General features: G+C 46.3%; 1 protein-coding gene across 1 annotated transcript in view; it reads left to right on the top strand.

The window, feature by feature from the left end:
* Window positions 1-26,558, top strand: part of SHCBP1L (SHC binding and spindle associated 1 like) — a 385,813-nt gene that overhangs the window by 115,401 nt on the left and 243,854 nt on the right. Inside the window, exons 4-6 of the mRNA XM_029617645.1 lie at window positions 6,575-6,661; window positions 6,739-6,957; window positions 15,256-15,502. Coding sequence (XP_029473505.1) covers window positions 6,575-6,661; window positions 6,739-6,957; window positions 15,256-15,502 — 553 coding nt within the window. The remainder of the gene's footprint in view (window positions 1-6,574; window positions 6,662-6,738; window positions 6,958-15,255; window positions 15,503-26,558) is intronic.

The raw sequence follows: 26,558 nt of genomic DNA, 5'->3' as shown, positions 1-26,558 counted from the left end.
GTTTAAAAAAAATATATATATATATAATTCTGCAGGAAGAGTTCTATTCTATTCTATTCTATTCTGATTTTTCCTTCAAGCAGGTTTTCAAGGCAGGCTTGGCAGGGCAATGCCCTAATGCCACATGCTCGGAGGTTATCTCTAGGGACCAGGGGGAGAGTTTACCGGTGGGCCGGTCACCCCCCCCCAGTCGAACTATTCCAGAAGTCTGAGACTTCTGAAGGGGGCTGTGTTTTTGGTGAAGACTGCTGTTTGATTTTACAAAAAAAAAAACCAAAGCAAAAAGTGTAGAGTGATCTCAGTACCCGTCAGTCCTGTTGGTGACAGGCAGGGTACAATCCCGTTCAGCCTCAGCCTGCCAACCTATTGTCCCGGGGCTCCGGAAGGGGTGGCTAGCTCACCCAGTGCGCTTTGGGGGTTGTGCTTACCTTTGTTTTTGGCGCGCTTTATTTCTACTGCTTCTTGTCGCATCATGCTGCGATCTTCGGCCTGCATGGCCTGCGGGGGCGCGAGTCTCCCGAGAGGGTCTCTGCTCCCGATGTCTTCCCGGGGGTGAGGGACCCTCTCCGGGGCCGAGCGCTGCCCGCAGCTCTTCGTCTTCTTCGCGGCCGAGGAGAGTTCTTGCCGCCCGGTCGACAGCCCTGCCTCCCAAAGAGAAGGAGGCGGCGGCCATTTTGGACTCTCTGCCGTCTGAGGGGGCAGCGTCGGAGGAGGAGGATTCCCCTCTTCCCTCGCCGCCGGATCTAAGCCTGCAGGAATCACCCGATTTTGGAGCCCCTTGGTCCCCCCCTCCCTCCCGACCCGCGGGGGACATGTTGAAAAGAACGGCGCCATTTTCTTCTCAGTTTGTGCTATTAATGCACAAAGCCTTCTTAGAAGCGCAGGCGGGTTGGGAGGTCACCGGGCCTTCTCCACCTGAGTTCCCCAGAGCAGCCCCGGACCAGGAGAAAGCGGGGAATCGTTGTCCCCGTCCACAGGGTGGTGCGGGGATTCTGGTGACTCCGGCTCCGGATCCTTCTCCGGACATTCCGGATACCGTCGGGGGTGGAGAATCGGACGGTCAGGCGTCCGTGGAAGGGGATGATCCCTAGGTCCTTCGATTATTTGGCAAGGACGAGCTAACTTACCTGATTCCCCATGTTTTGAAGGAACTGGAACTCCTGGCTCCACACCAGGAAGCGGACACTTCCCTGGGGGATGTAGCTTTGGCAGGCCTTCGGGACCCTCCGCAAACTTTTCCATTTCATCCCAAACTGGTTCAAATTGTTTCTAAGGAATGGGAACTTCCGGAAGCTTCCTTGAGAGTCAGTAGGGCTATGGATAAGTTGGACCTTCTTAAAATTCCCAAAGTGGATTCGGCGGTCACGGCCGTGATGAAGCATACTACCATTCCCGTGACCGGTGGTATAGCGCTGAAGGATCTCCAGGATTGGAAGTTGGAGGTTGTATTGAAGCGCATTTTTTAAGTTGCAGCGTTAGGGGTCCGGGCGGCGGTCTGTAGCAGCCTAGTGCAGAGGGCCACTCTCCGCTGGGTCCAGCAGTTGCTCACAGCCCAGGAGCTTCCACCGGATGAAGCAGAGCAGGCTAACTGCATGGAGGCTGCGGTCGCCTACACGGCGGATGCCTTATATGATCTCCTGCGGACTTCCGCTCGCACTATGTCTGCTGCTGTGTCAGCCAGGCGGTTGCTTTGGCTACGGCGCTGGGCGGCGGATGCTTCCTCTAAGTCATGCTTGGGTTCCTTTCCCTTCAGGGGGAAGTTGTTGTTTGGAGATGAGTTGGACCAGCTCATCAAGGACTTGGGGGACAACAAGGTTTATAAGTTGCCCGAGGACAAGTAACAACAGTCACGATCTTTCAGTAATTCCAGGGGCCGGTTTCGGGGCCAACGCCGGTTCCGTGTGGGAAGGGGTGGGTCCTTTCCCCAAAAGCAACAGGCATCGAGGTCGCAATCTTGGACACCTTCCTTTCGTGGTAGACGACCTCAGAGGTCGGGATCCTCACAGGCCTTTACCCCAAACAAAGCTTCTCAATGAAGGCGCATGGGCCCATTCCTCCCTTCCACGCATCGGGGATCAGTTGTCCCTATTTCGGGAGGAATGGGTCAAGATAACATTGGACCAGTGGGTTCTAGACGTTGTAAATCGAGGTTACGCTTTGGATTTTGCTCGTCCACTCCGGGATCTGTTTCTGGTGTCGCCATGCGGTCCTCCGGAAAAGCAGCTAGTCATTGCACAAACGTTGGACCGGTTGCGGGCCCTGGGGGCGGTAATCCCGGTGCCGTCTGCCGAACGTCGTACTGGCCGGTATTCCATTTACTTCGTGGTTCCAAAGAAGGAAGGCAAATTCAGGCCGATCCTGGATTTGAAGCAGGTCAACAGGGCGTTGCGAGTTCCACGTTTTCGCATGGAGACGCTGCGGTCTGTTATTGCGGTCATCCACAAGGGAGAATATTTGGCTTCTTTGGATCTAACAGAGGCGTATCTCCACATTGGAATCCAGGAGCGTCACCAGAGGTTCCTGAGGTTCACGGTGTTGGGGGACCATTTTCAGTTTTGCGCCTTTCCGTTCGGATTAGCGACTGCCCCCAGAGTTTTCACCAAGGTTCTGGTGGTGGTGGCAGCTTCTCTTCGACGTCAAGGGATATTGGTCCATCTCTATCTCGATGATTGGCTCATCCGAGCAAAGTTGGAAGCTTTGTGCAAGCAGGCGGTTCGGTTAGTGGTGGATCAACTTCAGAAGCTAGGTTGGATAGTCAACTTCGCGAAGAGCCATCTAGAACCGACTCAGCAATTGGAGTTCCTGGGAGCCCGGTTCGATACCTCGGTGGGCAAGGTGTTCCTGCCACATCAGCGGATGGTCAATCTGATGGCTCAGGTGCGCGACCTATTAGACCTGCCCCTGCCTATGGCCTGGGATTATTTACAGGTCATTGGGCATATGGCTTCTACTCTGGAAATGGTGCCTTGGGCCTTTGCGCATATGCGACCTTTGCAAAGAGCGCTTCTTTCTCACTGGGATCCCAGGTCCGAGGACTACGACAGGTCGCTACCATTGCTGGAACCGGCCCAGTCCAGTCTCGCTTGGTGGTTGAGCCCGGACCATCTTTTGCAGGGGGTGGACTTGGAGCCTCCACCCTGGATAGTCGTGACGACGGATGCCAGTCTGTCCGGTTGGGGAGCTGTGTGTCAGTCCCGAGCGGTGCAGGGGAGATGGTCCTCTCAACAAGCCAAGTGGTCCATCAATCGCCTGGAGACCAGGGCGGTCCGTCTGGCCTTGCGTCAACTACTTCCGATGGTGCGTTGTCGGGCGGTGCGAATTCTATCCGACAACGTGACCACGGTAGCATATATAAACAGACAAGGGGGCACAAAAAGTCGCCTGGTAGCGGCCGAAGCATCATTGTTGATGGCCTGGGCGGAACGCCATTTATCCCACATCGCGGCCACCCATATTGCAGGCGTGGACAACGTTCAGGCGGATTTTCTCAGTCGCCAACATCTAGACCCAGGAGAGTGGGAGCTGTCGGCCGAAGCGATGCGACTCATCACTCGAAGATGGGGGTTTCCGCACGTGGACCTGATGGCCACACGGCTAAACGCCAAAGCGGTGCATTTCTTCAGCATTCGGCGAGCGCACGGGTCGGAGGGGGTGGATGCGCTAGTGCTTCCGTGGCCTCCTCGCATCCTTCTTTGTGTTTCTCCCGTGGCCTTTGGTGGGAAAAGTTTTAAGGCGCATAGAGTACCATCAAGGTCTGGTGATTCTCGTGGCTCCGGAGTGGCCAAGACGCCCGTGGTTCGCGGATCTCGTCAATCTGGCGGTGGACAGGCCCCTGCGTCTCGGTCAACTCCCGAATCTCCTTCGGCAGGGCCCGGTATTTTTCGATCTGGTGGATCGCTTTTGTCTGGTGGCTTGGCTTATGAGCAGAGGCAGCTGAGAAAGAAAGGTTATCCAGAAGCGGTGATTTCTACCCTCCTTAGGGCGCGCAGGTCCTCGACTACTTTAACCTATGCTAGGGTGTGGAAGGTTTTTGACGCTTGGTGTAGTGAGTTACAGCGTCCTCCCCGGCGGGCTTCGGTAGGTCATATCCTTACATTTTTGCAGGATGGTTTGAAGAAAGGTTTGGCCTACAGTTCTCTTCGGGTTCAGGTGGTGGCTCTGGGCTGCCTGAGGGGCAAGATTGAAGGTTACTCTCTTGCAGGTCACCCAGATGTTGCTCGTTTTTTGTGCGGGGTTAGGAATTTGCGTCCCTCTGTGAGGGCTCCATGTCCATCCTGGAGTTTGAACCTCGTTCTCAGAGGTCTATGCGCTGCCCCATTTGAACCTATTAAGAGGGCCACCTTGAAGGATTTAACTCTCAAGACGGTATTCCTAGTGGCCATTTCGTCCGCACGTCGCATTTTGGAGCTTCAAGCGCTTTCGTGCAGAGAACCTTCTTGCTTATTTCAGAATACGGGGTTTCTTTGCGCACAGTACCTTCCTTTTTGCCTAAGGTGGTATTGGCTTTTCATGTCAATCAGATGGTGGAATTACCTTCCTTTACGGAGGAGGAGCTCCGCTCTTCTCAAGGTCGGGATTTGAGGCGTTTGGATGTCCGTCGAGTACTCCTGCAGTATTTGGAGGTAACTAATGAGTTTCAAAGGTCGGATCACTTGTTTGTGTTGTGGAATGGGCCCAAGAAGGGTCTGTAGGCATCCAAGTTGACTGTTGCCCGCTGGTTGAAGAGCGCAATCACGTCCACATACATTGGTTGCGGAAAGTCTGTTCCTGAGGGGCTTAAGGCTCACTCTCTGCGTTCTCAGGCGGCATCGTGGGCTGAAAGCCAGTTGGTGTCTTGCCAGGAGATTTGCAGGGCGGCCACTTGGAAATCCTTGCAAACGTTTGCTAGCCATTATCGCTTGGATGTTCGTGGTTCGTCGACAGAGTCCTTTGGGAGCAGCGTTCTTCGAGCGGAACTCTCTGGGTCACACCCCATTTAAGGCGGCTTGGGTACATCCCAGCAGTCTGGACTGATCATGGTACGTACAGGGAAAGGAAAATTAGTTTCTTACCTGATAATTTTCGTTCCTGTAGTACCAAGGATCAGTCCAGACGCCTGCCCAAGTCAGTTTACGGAGAGTCCACTCATGATTCTATCTGTTTTTTTCCTTTTGCAGTTTTCGACATCTGCGGATTATGGTGCTATGTTTTTGCGGCATATTTTCCAGTAAGCTCTGCGTTTTGTTGCTATTTTTTGTGCATAGGGAGACAGGCTTGTTTTTGTCTTTAGGGCAAGGTTACTACTTGATCTGGTCAGTGGTTCAGTTAAAAAGGGGTTTCTTCATCAGCGGAAGTGTACGATTAGTTTTCCTTCTGCTTGGATATTCTTTATATTGAGGGATCGCAGGTGGCACACCGGTATATCTAGGGGGTGCTTTTCAGCTTTTCTCTGACTCCATCTGCTGGAGGGGAGGCATAACCCAGCAGTCTGGACTGATCCTTGGTACTACAGGAATGTAAATTATCAGGTAAGAAACTAATTTTCCTTTACACAATTTGGGGTGGATTTTCAGAGCCCTGCTTGCGTAAATCCGCCCAAAACCGGGCGGATTTACGCGAGCAGGGCCCTGAGCGCCAGGAAGCCTATTTTACATAGGCCTCCCGGCGCGCGCAGAGCCCCGGGACTCGCGTAAGTCCCTGGGTTCTCCGAGGGGGGCGTGTCGGGGGCGGGCCCGGTCGTCGCGGCGTTTCGGGGGTGTGTCGGCAGCGTTTTGGGGGCGGGTACGGGGGCGTGGCTACGGCCCGGGGCGGTCCGGGGGCGTGGCCGCGCCCTCCGTACCCGCCCCCAGGTCGCGGCCCGGCGCGCAGGAGGCCCGCTGGCGCGCGGGGATTTACGCCTCCCTCTGGGAGGCGTAAATCCCCCGACAAAGGTAAGGGGGGGGTTTAGACAGGGCCGGGCGGGTGGGTTAGGTAGGGGAAGGGAGGGGAAGGTGAGGGGAGGGCAAAGGAAAGTTCCCTCCGAGGCCGCTCCGATTTCGGAGCGGCCTTGGAGGGAACGGGGGTAGGCTGCGCGGCTCGGCGCGCGCCGGCTATACAAAATCCATAGCCTTGCGCGCGCCGATCCAGGATTTTAGCAGATATGCGTGGCTCCGCGCGTATCTACTAAAATCCAGTGTACTTTTGTTTGCGCCTGGAGCGCAAACAAAAGTAGGCTATTCGCGCGCCTTTTAAAATCTGCCCCTTTATTTTTTGCTTCCATTATTTTGATGTAAAGATACAGGCAATTGCCTAGACTCTTAACATCCTAGGTTCTGGTGATGCCACTAAAAAGTTGGTAATTCTCTGTTTTCATTTGCTGATAAGGCAGAATAAACCCACATATCTGGACTGCTGTAGCAGAAAAGGAAATTAACAGGTAAGACTAAATTTCTCCTTATTGGGTATTAGAAGTAAAACATGTTTTTACAGAATGAGATTCAGGAAGTCTGTCCATCCAGGAGAGGAGTTGATGCTAGATATAGAGTCTTTCTTTCAAGTTACTGAATTCAGACATTGTAGTACTAATAATAAAATGATGCTCATGTGTATTCTTCAGGTTTTTTTATGATTTTCTTTGGAGAGATTGGGATGAAGAAGAAAGTTGTGAGAATTATACTGCTCTCGTAGAAGAAAGAATTAAGTTGTAAGTATAATTCAGCATGTTTTTAAAGTCATTTGAAAAAAATATTCTGAAAGTTTTTTTTCAAAATTTTTTTTAAGATACTATGACATTCAGGATGGGACAATTCCTGGCCCTATTGGACAACGTTTTAAGAGAATTCTAGAGAAATACAGAAATAAGCGTATGGAACTGATAGAGTACCAAAGTAACATTAAGGAAGATCCATCTGCAGGAGAAGCAGTTGAATGCTGGAACAAATATTATGAAGTACTGATGTTATCTGGGCTCTTAAAAATTTGGGAGGACCTCCGCCTGAGGTAAGATTGTTTTCCTTTATCTTACAGTAACAAATCTTGCCAAAAAAAGTTTTTTGTTTTTTTTTAAGATTTCCTTAGCAATATGGAATGGATCTACTCTTCGGTTTACATCTGATGCTTGAGACCTGGATTGGTCATTGTCAGAGACAGGATGCTGGGCTGATGGACCTTCTGACTCAGCAAAGTGAATCTTGTGTTCTGGGGATTAGTATTCATGATGGACAAACTTATTTGTTAAATGTACAGGGCACAAATTTCTCTGATTCACTATTCAAAAAAAGCAGACCTTTGTTTTTAGTGATACAGTATCAGGTTAGTCTAGCAGTAGTTGTATTGTAAGTATTTTCTATCCCAGAATAATCTACTGACAGGACACCAGTAGGAGAGGTATAGCTTCACTTGCTTCTGTTGGCTTTATTCCTTTTCACCTTTCACTCTGTCTGCTACATGATCCTCTCGCTTACTCCTGCCCTCCCACCAAGTCCCCCACCATACTCTCCTACACCCCCCATGTGATTCTTTTGTGATCTAGGGCTCCAAATATTTATGTAGTTCAGGGATTTATTTATTTTTTTAACTTATGTTGGGGGTGCTGCCCTTTGAGAGCTTATGGAGCAGTGGTGAATAAGAGTATCCTGTTCAGTAGTATCAACTGTAGTTGGAGTGAGCTGCCGTGGTAGTACTGGGGAAAGTGGCATTTTTGGGCCAGAAATAGATTGCATTTGTGATCCTAATGCAAGCAATGCAGGGCTAATGGAGTTGTAATTATCCTCTTCTTTCACCCTCACCCCACCCCTCCTGTAAGATTCTTTCATCTCTTGTCGACTGTGTGACTTTCCATCAAGTTGTTCCTCAACTACTATTAGCCTTTGGACAGATTAGTTTCTGAGGGGCCGATGCAATACAGTGTGCTCACCCAAGCGCACTGTATAACCTGCATTGGGACGCGGGTTAAATAGGTGCTAATCCACTCCCTAATGCAATAGGGGGAGATGCGCCTATTTAACGTGCGTCCAACGTGGAGTGAATGCAATAGCGCTCATTACATGCAAATAGAAGTTATAGAAAGGTCAACATTACTTGTTTCCTTTTTTTAATGAACAAAATATGAGTTCTGTGATACAGAAATAGTTCAGATCTATATCATCTCTTTTTATGGTCATGGGATAAGAATATTCCCTGACTTAGCTCCAGTAAGACAGGAGAGAAAGAAAGGGTTTCTGGCCCTTAGAGCAACCCAAAGCAATTGTAGCTTGCCATTCTTACTTAGGTATCTATGCAATTGTATTATAAAATGTCAGGATAACTGTTTTATTTTTTTTCTCTCCAGAACAGTTAAAATATTTTTCACGTAGATAAGCAGCTGAATTAGCCATGCTGTATGGGTAGGTCCTCCATGCCACTAGGTGGCGGAGCTCTCAAAGTCTAACAAAATCTTTTAGCCAGGTACTCCCTCCCTCCTGTATCCTGACAGGATTACCTCAGGCTCCTCAGTCTGTTTTTTTTCTGCACAACGGTGTGCGCGGAGCTCTCTACTTCTCCTTTCTTTTGTTTTATCACTTATAGTTTATTCACCATGTGTAATAATCCATGTAAAACAGAGTTCAACAATTCACATGTGTGAGTTACATATTATCGTATTGTGAAGCGGATCTGGGATACAGAAAAATTATTCAACAATGCATCAACAGAAGTATGATGTAGAGAGCATATGCGGGAAGTAGGCATTCTACTTTCTATGGCTTTCCGATCATGGCTGTTTACCACTGTGCATGTTATGACCGGTACCTGTTAATGGACCAAGGATCTCATGCCACATGATAGCGCAGCTTTCAACTTCTTTTAAAAATGGTTAGGGTGTGGTTTACTTCTCCATTCCCGATAAGGTTGCCAAATGGCTAAAAACCTTGGCTGATTTCGGTGTTTCTGTGCAGTCCATTTATACAATTCCTGCATTTTATCTAATTTCTGAAGAAGCATAAATAAAGTGAAGTCAATACAGTCTTTCCAATCAGCTGCTACAACACAACGAGCGGATATAAAGATCTGATGTATAAGCAGCCATTCTAACCTACTACTGGGGACTGGTGCGCTAAGTAGAATCTGCTCGGGGGAACAAGAGAAGGATATCCCAAATATGCTACTGATAGTACCGTTTACCAATTCCCAAAATCTCTTTACCTTTGGGCATCTCCACCACATATGGAAAAAGGTTCCTGTTCTACTTCTCCTTTCTTCATTTAAAATTATTGGGGATATCTCTGTTTGCTCTTCTGTAATGGCTAAGAGGGGATAAAGGAAAAACCATCTTCTAGATGTTTGTAATATAGTTTGAAAATGCCAATAAAAACAGTTTAAAAAAATTATGTCTATAGAGATATCTTCAAGAGATAAAGAGGAAAGGAAACAAAGAACAAAAGGTTATAAAAAAAAAAAAAAAGGTGCCCACACACAACTAGATTGTGGGCACAAAGCCCACTGAGCACCGGACTATGGACTTGGGCGACAGAAGCACCAGAAATTTGATGCAGGTGCCCAGCGTGGCGCACACACTTATGCCCAACAAATGCCTACTAACACAAAGGCATTGGCAAAAAATAAATAAATAATAATAATATATAAGTAGCAAAACCGGCCCCTCAACCCAGTGTAAGGCCTACCAATAGGCAGTAAAAAAAAAAAAATTAAAAAATTAAAGGACAAAACAAGTTGGTCCTTGACCGCACATACCACCTATGTAGTTAATATAGGTCGGACAATAACTGTTATAAAAACCAGTTTCATTCCACTTCCACGTACGTGGTTACTGGGCATCTAAGAAATTTGGAGGTTCCTGCTGACCCACTAGCCTACCACAACTCCCAGAGGACAGCAGTACGGGAAGATCCCCGAAAGATTCCCTTATTGGTTCCCCCAAAATTTTTTATCATCGATTGGAAGTTCGACTAAAAGATTTGTGTTTCTATACCTACCTTTCACCTTCCCCCTCACTCCTGGGTAGTTGAGTCGACGATGCAGGCATCTTGTGCTCCAGGATCCGTTCCAATACACCACCAACTAAACAAGGTAAAGTCTTTCTTTGGAAAGGCTCACAACCCCCATATTAACATAACCATCAAAATTTGCATCACATATCTTGATACTCGACATGCTCTGGAACCACAATTTCTAACAAGCCTTGCCTCAATGCCTAAACTTCGAGAAAAGGTGGAAGCATTTTTTTTTAATTCCGTTCTTTTCTCCGTGACTTGGAAGTCTCTTTTAAGACTTCAACAAACGCCTTGGCAGCCAACTGCCTTCCATGGTTCAGTTCTAGTGCCATATGAGATGGTGTTTAACGACGACTGGGCATATTACCATCCCGTCCAGACAGTTTATTCGGAGATTAAATCACCGATAAGGCACAAAGCCTTGAGACTAAAACTTGGTATTCCCTTTCATACCTTCTCTTGGCTTCCTTATCACGACGTCAATATTCAGCTTCGGACCTCTACCGAGGATTAAAAAAAAAAAGGGAAAATAACCTTCAAACCGTACTCCACTTATAAGCGCTGTCTTTTTGACCATTGAGTCAGTGGGCTGATCAGCAACACGCATCACTTCAGCGTATTGGGACGCTTTGCTAGCTGCGGCATCCTACGGATCCTCCATCTCCGAAGCCCTGGTTGGGGGTTTGAGAAATCATGGGCTGCCCTCATTGCCTCTGGGATAAAGTTGCCCACTTCTTCCTGGTCTGTAGTCACATTGCACTGAATCAATCAGATTTAAAAAAAAAAAAAAAAAAAATTAAAAATAATTAATTAATTAATTAAAATAATACTACTAGTGCCGGCGGAATGCCTTCTCTCAAGATCATTCTTCCGTTCTTCATCTTGGGTGTCGCACTGCCTTCAAAACAGGCTTATGCTTACATATCGATGCACCCCAATACCTAGTGTTATCTAGGATTTTTCCAGACAGGCAACCATTCTGCTAAACAAGATTCTTCCATGCAGCCTCACTTCTTCCCACTAGCTTTCACCAACCACTGGACAACTGTGGTGCCACACCATTAGTTGTCAGAGGGAGTACGTTTTTCCGTTTTAGACAATTTCCTGGTGTCTTCCATTCCAATGCTACCAAACGGAAATCTTTGCAGACGATTCTTGTCTAACCAATCTAGTACTCCTAATCCACTAAAAAAAAAGAAAAAAGGAACAGGAAGTCGACATTGCAGTCTATTCAAACTGCAATTCACAGGTGCCTGCATCACAAAGTTCATGTTGCAAGCTCTCGTCACATACTCACCCTACACAAGGTTCCTGCATGACAGAGTAGTTCTTCGCACTCACCCCAAATTCTTACCAAAAGTAGTAACGGATTTTCACATCAATCAGTCAGTAGTCTTGCCTTCTTTCTTTCCAAGACCTCACTCTCACCAGGGAGAGAGAGTCTTACACACCTTAGACTGTAAACATGCACTAGCTTTTTACCTGAACTGCACGGCGCTCCATAGGAAATCCACCCAACTCTTTCTTTTGACACAAATAAACCAGGAGTTGCTGTAGGAAAACTGACTCTCTCCAACTGGCTAGCAGACTGTATCGAATTCTGGTATGAAAAAGCAAAAATTCCTCTCCGGAGCGAGTAAAGCACACTCAGTAAGGGCTATGTCTACATCAGTAGCACACTATCATTCAGTGCCCATTCTTGACATATGTAAAGCTGCAACATAGAGTTCCCTTCACACGTTTGCAGCTCATTATTGTTTGGACAAAGAAGGACGACAAGGTTCAGCCTTTGGACAATCTGTCTTAAAGAACTTATTTCCAGTATAACACCAACTCCTTCTACATCCATCCTGCTGTGATTTCAGGCTGCCTCATTTTTTCCAGCAGTACACCAGTTGTTGTGCTTGTTGCACAAGTTGTATGCTGTTGGTATAATGCAAGAATGACTCAGCCTGTAGCTTGCTAATCACCCATATGTGAGGACTATCATCCTGCTTGTCCTGGGATAAAGCAAAATTGCTTACCTTGTAATAGGTGTTATCCCAGGACAGCAGGATGTATTCCTCACAGAACCCACCCGCCACCCCACGGAGTTGGGTCCGATACGTTTTATTATTTTATTTTTTTAGCTCACGCATACTGCTACAAATGAGACTGAAGGGAGACCCTGTGGCTGAGAATATCATGACATGCTGGGCATGCTCAGTAGGCTCAGTGTGCCAGCCAAAAGTTTCTAGAAACTTTGGCAGAGGTTTTCCGTATTAGGGCTCCATCTGATGATGTCACCCATATGTGAGGACTACATCCTGCTGTCCTGGGATAACATCTATTACAAGGTAAGCAATTTTGCTTTCTTTGAGTTTCTTTTGAGACATCCGGATATATCCAGACTTTCTGATTTAAATAGGGAGATGAATGTTTTTGAAGAAACTTTTTAATGATAACATCTCTATCAAACGATAGCAAAAATTTAACAAGAAGTATTCCTCTCCCCTCCACCTTCTTGTGGGGTTTCTAGAAAGTCTGTAATATTCAGGGTGCTTTCACTGGTTCTCTTCTGGTTGCCATTTCCCTCTTTTAATCTTGACACAAAGTAGGCTTTAATAATCTTTGGCTTTCCTCTTCTGGTATCATTAAGACACCCTTTAAATAACATTTAAACTGTTCTTTTGCAGAAATTAATCTGCATTTTGGAAAATTCAATATTCTAATGTTATTGCTTCTAAGTTCATTTTCCAATATTTCAACTCTTCTATTCATTGCTGTTTCACCTTTTATAATCACATTCTGAACAGAATTCAAATTTTCCAACTTTGCTCCCATTTGTATCATTTTATCCTTCTGACCATTCATTACTGAATTTAAATTTTCAAAGGAGCCTTATGTATTTTTTAGAACATCTGTTATAGTCCTTAACGAATTTTGCAATGTAGAAATGGCACACATAATGATTCAACTGTTATATTGTTAGGTTTTTCCAGAGGCTTTAATACAGGATAAGAAATCGGTTGAACCACAATATTTAATTCCTCAGAGATTTGTGGAATCACTGGCACAGTACTGAGATAAGTCCTTCCCCCTCCTTTGGCTCGAACACTCTGTGAGGGCACCTCTCCCCCCACCGGGGTAGAAGCTCTCAATCCCCTTTTAATTGCAGGGCCAGCGATCTCCCCAGCAAAGCCCGCCTCGGGCTTACTCACATCTACCAACGACATCCGTTGAAGAGTTAGCTCGGGGCTTGCTGCTGCCATTGCCTTTGCCTAGGGGGGGGGGGGAGGATGTTAGCGGTGCTCCAGGGCTTAGAGTTGTTTCGCCTGTTGGTGACGTCGTCTGCTCTCCGGCTGCCACATGCACGGGATTCTCTGGAGGTTTCACTGCCGACGGATAGAACTCTGCTATCGTGGTCTGCATCAGGGCTGAAGTAGAGGTTCTTGAGGTAGACTCTTACCCTGCCTTTTCTTTTTGTATGAGGTATGTCTAATTAACTTGCTTTCGCAGTAAGAAAAAAGTTTTAAATCTCTATGAAGGAGCTCCAAACGCTATGTCCTCTCACATCGGCACCATCTTGAGTCTCTGAATTCCTTATTTTCTGAGGTGAGCCACCACCACTACCATGCATTTCGTGAACACTCTGTGTGCAGCCACCAGACTGAACGGTAGGACCTTGTATTGGTAATGCTTGCCATTGAACTGGAAACAGAGGGTAACGCCATGACGTCGGATTGCATTGGGATGTGTATAGGCATCCTTCAGATTTAGTGAACATGTCCAATCGTTGGGTTGCAGAAGAGGCAGGATGGACTTTAAGGAAACCATCTTGAATTTTTCCTTCAGGTACTTGTTCAGTTCGCGCAAATCCAAGATAGGGTGTAAATCCCCCGTTTTCTTGGGAATTAGGAAATTTGGGGAATAGAAACCTCTGTCCCATGATGCATGGGGAACAGGTTGTATTGCGTGTTGTCTGAGTAGTTAAGTGATTTCCTGTGCTAGGTGTGATTGGTTTCTTCTGTTCTGCCTGGTATAAATTCGAGAGGGAAGGGGTGGTTTGGGATGTGAAATGAAGGCGATAGCCCTGTTGCACTATGTCTAATACCCAGCGGTCCTGTAGTGATGTTCTTCCAAGCATGGAAAAAAGATGTAATTCTGCCCGCTATGATAGTTTGCGGTGGTGACCCTGCTACTTTTAAAAAGAGGATGGCGTCTTAGCTGTAGAGGCTGATGCCTGAGGCTGTGTTCGTTGGGCTCGAGGCCTTCCACATCTGCTTTGCTGTTGAGGAAGCTGAGAACGTTGAGGCTGCTGATAGGAAGGTGGCTGGTATGGTGGATATGGCCTGTACTGTCTCCTTTGATATGGTTGTTTCCTAAGTGGTGGATTAAAACGCCTGGAAATGTGGGATATGATGTGGGGTTAACTAGTGATTGTACCGCCACTGACTGCTCCTTAATTGTGAGACTGTTTCTTGCAATCTGTTTCCAAAGAGATTGTCCTCCCCAACAGGAAAGGTTTGCCAGCTTGTTGTGGGCATCTTCACGTATTGCACTTGATCTTAGCCATGCAATTCTATACGCCGCTATTGCCGACGCAGAATTACGTGAAGATGTTTCAAACAATTCATAAATGGTTTGTAAAAGGTGGCGCAGCCCTTCTTCCATGTCTTGGATTGGTTGAAAACCGGAAGACGAATCTGAAGGTGGTAGTAGAGTTTTTACCTGTTGTAAGCAGTCATACAGGTATTGGATAATGTAAAATTGGTGGTGTCCAATACATGCGGTTAGCATCGATGATTGGAAGGATTTTTTTGGCAAAATCATACAAATATTTATGATCTCGACCCGGTGGATTACTAGAGTGTGTTCGAGTCTTCTTAGCATGTTGCATAGCTGACTCAACAACCATGGATTGATGTGGCAATTGTGGGGTTGAGTAGAATGGTGAATGTTTCATCTTGTAATTGAGGTCTATTTTTCTAGACACGGAAGTGATATTGAAAGTGGTTTCCCCAAGATTTCTCGAGTACTGAATCTAGTACACTGTGAGATGGTAAACTAGCTGGCTCAGTGGGAAGGTCAAAGATCTTCAGTAGACCCAGGGTTTCTGAACGAGGGTCAGGTCCCTTTTGTACTTCCAACTTGAGAGGTGGACCCACCTGATGTATAAAATTTGGGTAAGTAAGGTCTTCCGGGGGGGTGAGTAAGGTTCCTGTGGTTCCTAAGGAGGATCAGATGGGTATCCCGTTGAGGAGGTAGGAGAAGGCGGGATAGAAATTGGGTGTTGCAGTTGTAAAGGGGATGTTGGTTGCTCCGGCAGGACCGGTGTTGGGAGGTTAGTAACTGGGGATCCTGGAGAAATACTCTTAGGCGGAGATTGTTCTGTTGAACGAGAAGGAGATTGCGACGGATCCAATGGGTGTGAAGCAGCGGAAGTTGATATGCTGATTGTAGTGAAGCAAAAAGCCCAGATAGAGCAGTGGAAATCTGCGTCAAAGCCTGTTGTGCTAGTTCTGGCATTTGAGGAGGTACTGGCGATGGTGGCTCTAATCGTGGTAGGGTTGGAAGTAAGTTTTTTTGATCTCCTGGAACTGGTGTTGTCGGTTGTAGAGGGAAGTCTTCCCCTATGCTTCTCCTTTGATGTATAGTTTCCTGTAACCTTACATTGTCTTGTCGGGTGTGTGACCCTGATGAGGCCTCTGAGAAAATCTGCAGAGAGGATGGGAGATGAGTGAGAGGAGACCTGTAACCATTCTTCTTAAGCTGTGTGCAGCAGCGGAGATTGATGGCCAGGTGAACTATGCGATAGTTTCCAGCTCTTGCACTCGTTGTCGTGATGAGTGATGCACCGGTGTGTAGAGGTACCCAAAGTGTGTGGGTGCTCTGTATGTTTCCTCTTACGAGTATGTTTTGCTGGTCTGTGTTCAAGTGGTCGAGTTGTTAGTGAGTGACCTTCGTCCCGTCATTTCTTGGTAGTTCCAGGGAAGTCTGCAGTGCTATGACTGGGTTTATGGGCTTTCTTGTGTAGATGTAGCGATGTTTTCACCCTTGCTAATGGGTGTGTCGTTTTTGGTGTTGGCGCTGGTAAATGCGTCAGCGTCAATAAGCTCCCTGGTGCTGGAAGTTTGCACCGGTAGTTGTGACAGCGCCGGAAGGTGCGTCGAAATAAAAGAACGTGCCCCGCTTTGATTTATGTGGGTGCTCCGAAGCACTGGATGATGAATTGTGTGACGCTCGCGGGGGTTGCATCGAACGTGGGTTGGATACCCCGAGTGCCGAAAGGTCTGTGTGTATCTTTTCTCGGCGTTTGACTCAGTCACCCGAGCCCGAGGAGGGAAGGGCCTAAAGAAGCTGCCCTTTTCTGAATCGGCCTCACTTGTTTCTCCGGTCCCAGAGAAGAGTGGGATTCTGGGGGCAGGGGGCTTTCAAACTTTTAGCCCGTTTCAAATTTTCAATCTTTTCTGCCCGTTGGCACTTTCTTCTTGATTCAGAAGTGCTGCTTTCTTCTCATGATAAGTGCCAGTGTCTTTAAAATCTTTAAAAGTTTGAACTAACTAAAATCAATTTAATATGCTTAAATGCTCAAGTTTTATATTGATTAAGCTTGGAAACCAATGATTAAAATTCCACAGCCTTCTGTCACAAGTAGGCTGTAAGTTAATGCTCTAAAAAAACAAGCCAATACACACACTAAAGAAAAAAAGAAAAAATAAGCGTTAAAGAAGTAATGCGAAAAAAAGTGGTGTAACGGCTGTTTTAAAAGTGAGTCAATATTGGATGTTATGAGGGTTTTCTAAGTCTTTCAAAAAGAGCATTAAGACAACATCGGCTTTTAATATGATGTTCACTCATTACTATATTTAGGATTATACATCATATTGTTGCAGTTTCCTAATATTTCAGTTCCATAGTATTTATTGGCCATAGACCAAGACTTTCCTATTCACTATTGACTTCTCTTACACCATAAATGTTCGTAATGATAAATTTGCCTTAGTAATATGAGACCTGGATGATACCAGGGATTATTTAACCAATTAACAATTTTTCATCTAATGGGAGCAATTTTGTTAATGGCATTTGAAAGAACATCATTCCAGGTTTTTACTTATTGTTCTAAAGACATCAATGCAAATTCACCATTTGTTGGGAAAAAATCCAATTCAGCGGCTAAAAGAATCCATGTCTTAAGTTTTTTAAATCCCTAAACTGATAGGTTGCTTTGCTATCAACATTCTGAGAAAATAAAACATTCAGACAAAAAGAGACCTTCCATAGAGATCAGTCTATGGAAGTGAAGAGATGAAACCAATAATTGGCTTTGGTGGGGAAAAAAAGAGATCCAGCATATGCCCTGCATTATGGGTAGGGAAATTTACCCATTGATGGAGGCCAAGTTCACAAGATAATGAATAAAAATGTTTGTCAGATCCAATGTATCAAAGTGAAAGTTAAAATCACCTAAGATAATAAGATTTTGAAATTGTGAGATATATTTGAAATCTCCATAGTTTCTGACCGGGATGAAAATATAGGAGGATTATAAATTAGAAGAAAGCCAGTCCCTGGAATAGGTGAGATTGAATTAGCAAAATATCAATATAGTGACAAGATCTATGAGAGAATTCTCTTACCCTTAAAGCATTCTGAACATTAATAGCAACTCCTCCCCCATGACGCCTACTCCTTCATTTATAGAAAAATGAAAATCCCTTAAGCTTGAGTTAGTTATGTTCTTATGTGCTTAATTACTTTTTAAAACCATGTCTCCATTACAAGTAATATATGTAAACCTTTAGAAGTAATCAAATCTTTGATATGAGACCATTTTGAACTACTGACCAGGTATTTACTAAGCCACCATGAAAGAATTGTGAAGAATGCAGCCCAGAATTTGAGTTGACATGAGGAATTAGCTTAGAATAAGAACTAGTTATACGAGAAAAAGTTATAGGTCCTAGATCCCTATAATGGCCTCTTCAAATTATTACAGATATAGAAGACATAAAGGTCTTATCAGGGCTCTCGTGGCCGCCCCAAGCAACAAAGAGCTCTGATGCCCCAGCCGGTGCCTTAGTCAACTTCAGGGATAATGTTTTGACTGAACTGTAGGGAACATAGCCCAGTTGCCCGTACCCAGGGCGATGGATCTGCCGGTCGGGGGGAAGGCTATGGTTCTTTGCGAACCGGTAGTCCAGTGTAATCTCAGCCCAGTGGGTTCCTTCCATCGTCTGACAAAGGTACTGATTTGAATTTATTGGATGCCCTGCCAAATTGTCCCCAAACCCATTCTGGACCCTGTAGCTAATCCAGAGGTACTAGTAGCGGAGCTCTCCTCCCTCTTAATGATTAGAGCGGTCAAACCCATTCCACCAGGGCAAAGAGGGCAGAGGTTTTATTCCCAGTACTTCCTGATATGAAAGAAACAGGGAGACTGTGTGTCCCATCCTAGACCTAAGGGCCTTGAACAAATTTATCAAAAAAGAAAAGTTCAAGATGGTTTTCCCTATGCACCTTGATCCCTTTCTTGCAAAAAGGGGAGTGGCTATGCTCCTGGATCTAAAAAATGCTTACATACATATTGATCTTCCCAAGTCACTGGAAGTATTTGATTCATGGTAGGAAAACAGCATTTCCAGTATTGCTTGCTGCATTTGGGCTCGTATTAGCCCTATGTGTCTTTATGAAAATGCCTGGCTGTGGTGGCGGTACACCTTTGCAGACTGGAAGTCCATGTTTTCCAGTATCTGGATGATTGGCTAGTTAAAAGCACCTCTTGGGCGGGGGCCGATAGGTCCATGCTTTCAACCATCCGGGTGCTGGAGATGCAAGGGTTCGTCATCAACTATCCCAAGACCCATGTCAGCCTGTCACCTGAATTGGGCTTTATTGGAGCCTAGCTAGACTGCCTTCGTGCTTCGACAAAGGACCCATCAACTTGATGACTATCACGGCAGGAATTCAATAGATCCAGCAGGTGTCGGTACGTATTGAGACTGTTGGCCATATGGCCGCAGGCAGTTCACGTCACTTCCCTGGCCACCTTAGGTTGCAGTGGCGTCAAGCCACGCAGGACTTTCCAGGATCGCATCCGTGTCACTTTGTCTCTCCGGGACTCTTTGTCCTGTTTCTTAGCGCGTCTGGTCAGATGAATCCAAATGAGTGGGTTATGCACCTCTACCAGCAGATGGAGATGGAGCAAACTGATGTCACAGTATATATAATCCTGCAGTGACAGCCTGCCAGTATTCTCAGTCTCCAGCAGATGGTGGACGTGCAATCTTACTACTGGGATTGCTTTACTTTGAAAGGAGAAATAAAGGGAAAATTAATTCTCCCCACTCTCCTGCGATGATACCAAATGGTCCCTCCCCCAGTTGAGAATCCTGAGGTGATTTACTTGGTCCCTCAGATGAGTGCCTTGGTCCGGTAGCTGTTTTTTTTTTTTTTTAGCCGGCGTGGACTTAGCTGTTCAAACAGCTGAAAGGCAGCGGGTGCAGGAAGCCGAGCACGGCAGTGACAGTATATGCCCTCTCTCCCTGCAGCCGCAGACCATCTCTGTACTCAGCCAGGAAGGGCTGAACTCAGGTAAGTTAAAAAAAAAATATAACTGAAACAGACAGAGAAGGAGTTTTTCTTGTGTAGGGCTTTCTCCTTCCTCTGGTCTCCATGCTCAGCGTGCCGTACCGACATTCATCCTGCTCCATGGGAGTTTAAGGGATGGGGGCAAGTCTAGTGGATTTTGCATTCCCAGTGGTGTCAGGCTACCCAAGACCTACTTGCTCATGTCCTAATCACCATGCTACTGTGTCAGTCCCTCGAGTGCTGGGCGACCCCCCTCAAATCTGGAGCGGGGGATGCACTTTTGGAGCCCACAGCCCCAGGTTACCCTCACCACAGACACGTCTCAGATGGGGTGGGGAGCACATGTTGCGGGCCTCCAAACCCAAGGGCTTTGGTCTTCGCAGGAATCGCAGTCCCAGATCCACTTCTTGGGTGTTGCATGCAATTCAGTATGCTCTACAGGTATTCAGAGAACAGCTCCTGAACAAGGTTGGTCTTGTTCAGACCGACAATCAGGTAGCTATGTAGTATCTGAACAAACAGGGGGCAACGGGGTCCTTCACCCTCTGTCGGGAGGCAGTCCACATCTGGTTGGTGGCCATCGAAAGTGGCATCCTCCTCAGGGCTGTGTGCCTTCCAGGGGGTAGACAACGCCCTGACTAGCCTCCTTGAACCATGCCTTCCGACCTCACAATTGGTCCCCTCAATCAAGAGGTAGCGGACCGGATCTTTCACTTGTGGGGGACCCCGGACATAGACCTCTTTGCTTCCTTGAAGAATAGGAAGGTGGACCACTTCTACTCCCTAGGCCAGAGGAGCAGTGGATCGACGGCAGATTCCTTTTCGTTTCACTGGTGTTACGCGTGCCGGACACAGCAGATCGCAGCCCGGTCCCCTCACCTATCAGACAAATCCAGTGCCTGGTTCCTCGTCCCTGGCAGCGGTGGGCCGCCGGCTCCATCCTCGGGCCGCCCCTGTGCCTCCCGGCTCAGCTGCAGATCCCTGTACTCCGCGTCTGGCCTCTCTGAGTGGCTCGTGGAGAGACGCCGCCACTCAGCGCTTGCCCTCCCTAGGCGCGCGCACGCTTATCACTGAGTCTGAAGTAGGGCCTGCGGCAGGAACCTAGCCACGGCCCCGGATGATTAGGTTAGTGGAGCTCCGGTACTTAAGGCCGGGCTTCCGCTCCTAAGGATTGCCTTTGCAACAGGTCTCCATGCTGGTCGTGTACTCGTTGCCCCCTGGTGATTCTCCTTCATTCCTGGTTCCTGATCCTCACTGATTTCTGTTCCTGGTTTCCTCATTCCTGTGTTCCTGATTCCTAACCTACCTTTGGATTGCCTTCTCGGATATGACCTCTGATTTCCCTGACCACGCAGTTGACTCTTTCCAAGCCCGGACCTCTGCTTTGCCTGACCACGCTGTTGACTCTCTCCAAGCCCGGACCTCTGCTTTGCCTGACTACTCCATTGCCTTTCTCCCAAGCCCGGACCTCTGCATTGTCTGACTAAACTCTTGACTCTCTCCTCGTCCAGATCTCAGCTTTGCTTGCCACTGCTTTCAGATTGCCGCCAGCTCTGACTCCAGCTTGCCCTTTGAGGCGAACGTGGCCTATTCAGGCTTCGGCCTGTTCTTGCACGGGCGCTCCCTGTCTGACTTTGGTTCTATTGGCGCCCGGGTCTCCGCCTCGTCCAGTACAGACTTCTTCTCTCCACTGTTGCTGCCTCTGGGCTGATCTCTTGATCCTTCCATCGACGATGACATACTGAGGCCCACCTAAGTCCAGCTGGTCCCGGTACCCAAAGGCTCAACCCATGGGGAACGAGGGTTGGTATTGGTGAAGCACCAGCCAGCCTCTGTCCTTCAGCCCACTCCGCCTGCCGATGGTGGGGACCCGTAGGATCCCTCCTACAGGTAGCCTCAACCTCAGCCTAAGGGTCCACCTCCGGCGCAACAACTGGGGCATCGCGCTATTGTACGCTTACCCTCCCCTTCCTCTCATGTCGAAAATGCTCCAGAAGCTTTAGCAGAATCAGGGAACCATGATCCTGATCACCCCATTTTGGCCCGCCAGGTCCTGGTTCCTACCCTATGGGACCTGGCCTCTCACACCCGATTCGATTGGGGACAACTCTGGACCTATTCTCTCAAGAACTAGGGTAGGTTCTGCCTCATCCACCTCAGAGCCCTGGCTCTCTTGGCTTTGATGTTGGCCTGGTGACTGCAGGCCGGGGCCTTTTGGAAGGGGTATCACAGAGTACATGCTGGAGTCCTCTTTGGTGTTTACTGAAGAGGATGTTGGGGAGGTACCCGTAATGGAGAAGGTTTTCATGGGTAATGATTCAGATGGACTGAATCAAATCACGGTGAACCTAGAAGACGTGTAAGGCCTGATTGACAAACTGAAGAGTAGTAAATCACCTGGACCGGATGGTATACACCCCAGAGTTCTGAAGGAACTAAAAAATGAAATTTCAGACCTATTAGTAAAAATTTGTAACCTATCATTAAAATCATCCATTGTACCTGAAGACTTGGAGGATAGCAAATGTAACCCCAATATTTAAAAAGGGCTTCCAGGGGCGATCCGGGAAACTACAGACCGGTTAGCCTGACTTCAGTGCCAGGGAAAATAGTGGAAAGTGTTCTAAACATCAAAATCACAGAACATATACAAAGACATGGTTTAATGGAACAAAGTCAGCATGGCTTTACCCAAGGCAAGTCTTGCCTCACAAATCTGCTTCACATTTTGAAGGAGTTAATAAACACGTGGATAAAGGTGAACCGGTAGATGTAGTACACTTGTATTTTTCAGAAGGCGTTTGACAAAGTTCCTCATAAGAGGCTTCTAGGAAAAGTAAAAAGTCATGGGATAGGTGGCGATGTCCTTTCGTGGATTGCAAACTGGCTAAAAGACAGGAAACAGAAAGTAGGATTAAATGGACAATTTCTCAGTGGAAGGGAGTGGACAGTGGAGTGCCTCAGGGATCTGTATTGGGACCCTTACTTTTCAATATATTTATAAATGATCTGGAAAGAAATACGAGTGAGATAATCAAATTTGCAGATGACACAAAATTGTTCAGAGTAGTTAAATCACAAGCAGATTGTGATAAATTGCAGGAAGACCTTGTGAGACTGGAAAATTGGGCATCCAAATGGCAGATGAAATTTAATGTGGATAAGTGCAAGGTGATGCATATAGGGAAAAATAACCAATGCTATAATTACACAATGTTGGGTTCCATATTAGGTGCTACAACCCAAGAAAGAGATCTAGGCGTCATAGTGATTATGCAATCTAGGGGTTATCCTTGATAATCAAATGAATTACAGATCTCTAATAAATAATATCGTAAAGGATGGATTCTTCAAATTACAAGTTTTGAAAAGGCTGAAACCTCTCCTCCATTTCCAAGATTTCCGTTTAGTGCTACAAGCACTCATTCTCACGAAAATTGATTATTGCAACTCACTTTTACTAGGCCTCCCGGCTAACGCTATAAACCTCTACAGATGCTGCAAAACGCAGCAGCAAGGATCTTAACAAAGTCCAACAAAAGAGACCACATATCACCCATTCTGAAAAGCCTACACTGGCTTCCCGTTAAATTCAGAATTCTGTTTAAAGTGCTCTCAATAACCCACAAGGCACTACACAACTTGGCACCACTCGAGCTCAAAATCCCTCTCCAATACCACACATCCACCAGACCAGTAAGACAAGCCTATATAACAACCTGCGCATACCACCGACGAAAGTCAGCATTAAGCAAAAGAGCCTTTTCCACAGCGGGCCCCAAAATCTGGAACACTCTCCCACCAGAACTCAGATCAGTGCAATGCTTATCTACTTTTAAAAAAAGACTCAAGACTTGGTTATTCAACCAAGCGTTCCCATAACCCCGGGGAACGTCCCTGCCAATGTTCCTCTCGGTGGTAATCCACCTGAGAGCTACTCAGATCATCTATAGAACACACGTAAACTTTGGCAGTCAAGGATCATAACCTAGTCTTATAATTAGCACTGTTTATTTAACCTAAATTTAGGCACTGTATCTTTACTTATGCCTACATTAGGCAATGTATCTTTTTACTGGTTAACCCCCATATTTACCTATCCAAGTTTTATCTACCTGTTCATTGTAAGACATTTACTTGTAAATGTGATTGTTCTGTTATAATGTAAACCGAGTTGATCAGTAATTCTGTTATTGGAAAGTCGGTATATAAAAATGCTAAATAAATAAATAAATAAATAGTGGATAACACATTGAAATCGTCGGTTTAGTGTGCTGCGGCAGTCAAAAAAGCAAACAGAATGTTGGGAATTATTAGAAAGGGAATGGTGAATAAATCGGAAAATGTCATATGCCTCTATAATCACTCCATGTTGAGACCGCACCCTTGAATACTGTGTACAATTCTGGTCATTTCAAAAAAGATATATTGCGATGGAGAAGGTACAGAGAAGGGCTACCAAAATAAGGGGAATGGAACAACTCCCCTATGAGGAAAGACTAAAGAGGTTAGGACTTTTCAGCTTGGAGAAGAGACGGCTGAGGGGGATATGATAGAGATGTTTAAATTATGAGAGGTCTAGAACGGGTAGATGTGAAGCGGTTATTTACTCTTTCGGATAATAGAAAGACTAGGGGGCACTCTAGCATGGGGCACATTTAAAACTAATCAGAGAAAGTTCTTTTTTACTCAACGCACAATTAAACTCTGGAATTTTTGCCAGAGGATGTGGTTAGTGCAGTTAGTATAGCTGTGGTTTAAAAAAGGATTGGATAAGTTCTTGGAGGAGATGTCCATTACCTGCTATTAAGTTCACTTAGAGAATAGCCACTGCCATTAGCAATGGTAACATGGAATAGACTTAGTTTTTGGATACTTGCCAGGTTCTTAAGACCTGGATTGGCCACTGTTGGAAACAGGATGCTGGGCTTGAGGGACCCTTGGTCTGACCCAGTATGGCATTTTCTGATGTTCTTATGTTCCAGAAACCCTCCACTAGGAAATCTTACAATCTGAAATGGAACAGGTTTTCAGCTTGGTGTGGGGGTCTCGGTTCTGGATCCTTATCTTGTTCCTTACTGGCATTCTTAGATTACCTGTTTCTCTTCAAATCTGGTCTGCAGACCATGTTGCTGGGGGTTCACCTGAGGGCCATCGGGGCATGGATGGTACTGCAATCTCTTCCCATACGCTTGTGGGGTGGTTCATGAGGGGCTTGTTACAACTAAAGTACCTTAACTTGCCCGCCAATGGTTTCCTGGGATCTCAACATCGCCCTAATCGCAACTCATGAAATCCCCGTTTGAACCATTGTGATCTTGCAACCTGAAGTACCTTTTCTGGAAAGTCATCTTATTGGTCGCAGTTATGTCAGCTCACAGGGTCAGTGAACTGCAAGCTCTGGTGTTTTATCTATCTTATACAAAAATTTTGTCATGACAAGGTGGTCCTGCGGATGCATCCGAAGTTTCCTTCCCAAGGTGGTCTCAGAGTTCCATCTCAGTCAGTCCATTGTGTTGCCTTCTTTTTTTCCCAAGGGCCACATGCTTACCAGGGTGAGCGGGCTCTGCACACTCTAGATTGTAAAAGGACACTAGCCTTTTACTTGGAACGGATGGTGCCTCACCACTTGTCCCCTCACTTTTGGTCTCCTTCAACAAAACAGATTGGGGATCGTTGTCTCTAAGCATCCCTTATCCCATTGGCTTTCGGACTGTATTTCTTCTGTTGTGCGCAGGTGGGCTTACAGCTTGACAGTCCATGTCAAGGCTTACCAGTACGGGCCATGTCAGTCCTCTGTGGCCCCACTTGTGTGCAGTCCCATTCACGAGATTTGCATTGCGTCTTCCTGGCCGTTCCCTCCACACATTCACCTCACATTGCTTGGACAAAAATGGCCAGCTGGACAGTCGTTTCAGACAGTCCGCCCTCCGTATCTCTTTCAGCCATGAAAACCCAACTCTCCCTCCGGTGGGCCCTTTTCTTTGTGCAGGTCTGCTCCTCTGGTTATTGCAGTTTTAGTTGTTGTGCATGTTGGCACCTGTTCTCTGCTGCACATGGTGGGAGCAGCCTGAAGCTACTTAATCACTCATGTGTGAGGAGGACTACCATCCTGCTTGTCCTTGGAGAAAGCAGAGTTGTTTACCTGTAATAGGTGTTCTCCAAGGACAGCAGGATGTTAGTCCTCACGAAACCCGCCCGCCACCCTGCAAAGTTGGGTTTTTTTTCTCTCGGTTTGTTTTATTTTTTTCGCGAACTCTGTTATAAGACTGAAGAGGACCACGTGTGGACACGTCTTCGATTGGTTTTAAATTGCCACATACTAACTTCATGGAGTGCACCCTAGTCTTCTATATCCGAAAGAGTAAATAACTGACATTAACCTGTTCTAGACCTCTCATGATTTAAAACACCTCTATCATATCCCCCCTCAGCCTTCTCTTCTCCAAGCTGAAAAGTCCTAACCTCTTTAGTCTTCCTCATAGGGGAGCTGTTCCATTGTATTTACCATTTTGGTCTCCCCTTCTTTTGTACCTTCTCCATCGTAACACTATATATTTTTGAGATGTGGCGACCAGAATTGTTCACAGTATTCAAGGTGCGGTCTCACCATGGAGCAATACAGAGGCATTATGAAATTTCCGTTTTATTCACCATTCCCTTTCTAATAATTCCCAACATTGTTTGCTTTTTTGACTGCCGCAGAACACTGAACCTAGATCTTTTCTGGGTGGTATCTCTTAATATGGAACCTGACATTGTGTATGCATCACTTTGCACTTATCCACATTAAATTTCATCTGCCATTTGATGCCCAATTTTCCAATCGCAAAAGGTCTTCCTGCAATTATCACAATCTGCTTTCTGATTTAACTACTCTGAACAATATTGTATCATCTGCAAATTTGATTACCTCACTTGTCGTATTTCTTTCCAGATCATTTATAAATATATTGAAAAGTACGGGTCCCAATACAGACCCCTGAGGCACTACACTGCCCACATCCTTCCACTGAGAAAATTGTCCATTTAATCCTA

The sequence above is a fragment of the Rhinatrema bivittatum genome, chromosome 10 (assembly GCF_901001135.1).
Source record: "Rhinatrema bivittatum chromosome 10, aRhiBiv1.1, whole genome shotgun sequence".
NCBI classification, from domain to species: domain Eukaryota; kingdom Metazoa; phylum Chordata; class Amphibia; order Gymnophiona; family Rhinatrematidae; genus Rhinatrema; species Rhinatrema bivittatum.
The sequence above is the reverse complement of the archived record's forward strand: the minus strand, read 5'-3'. Positions and strand labels throughout refer to the sequence as shown.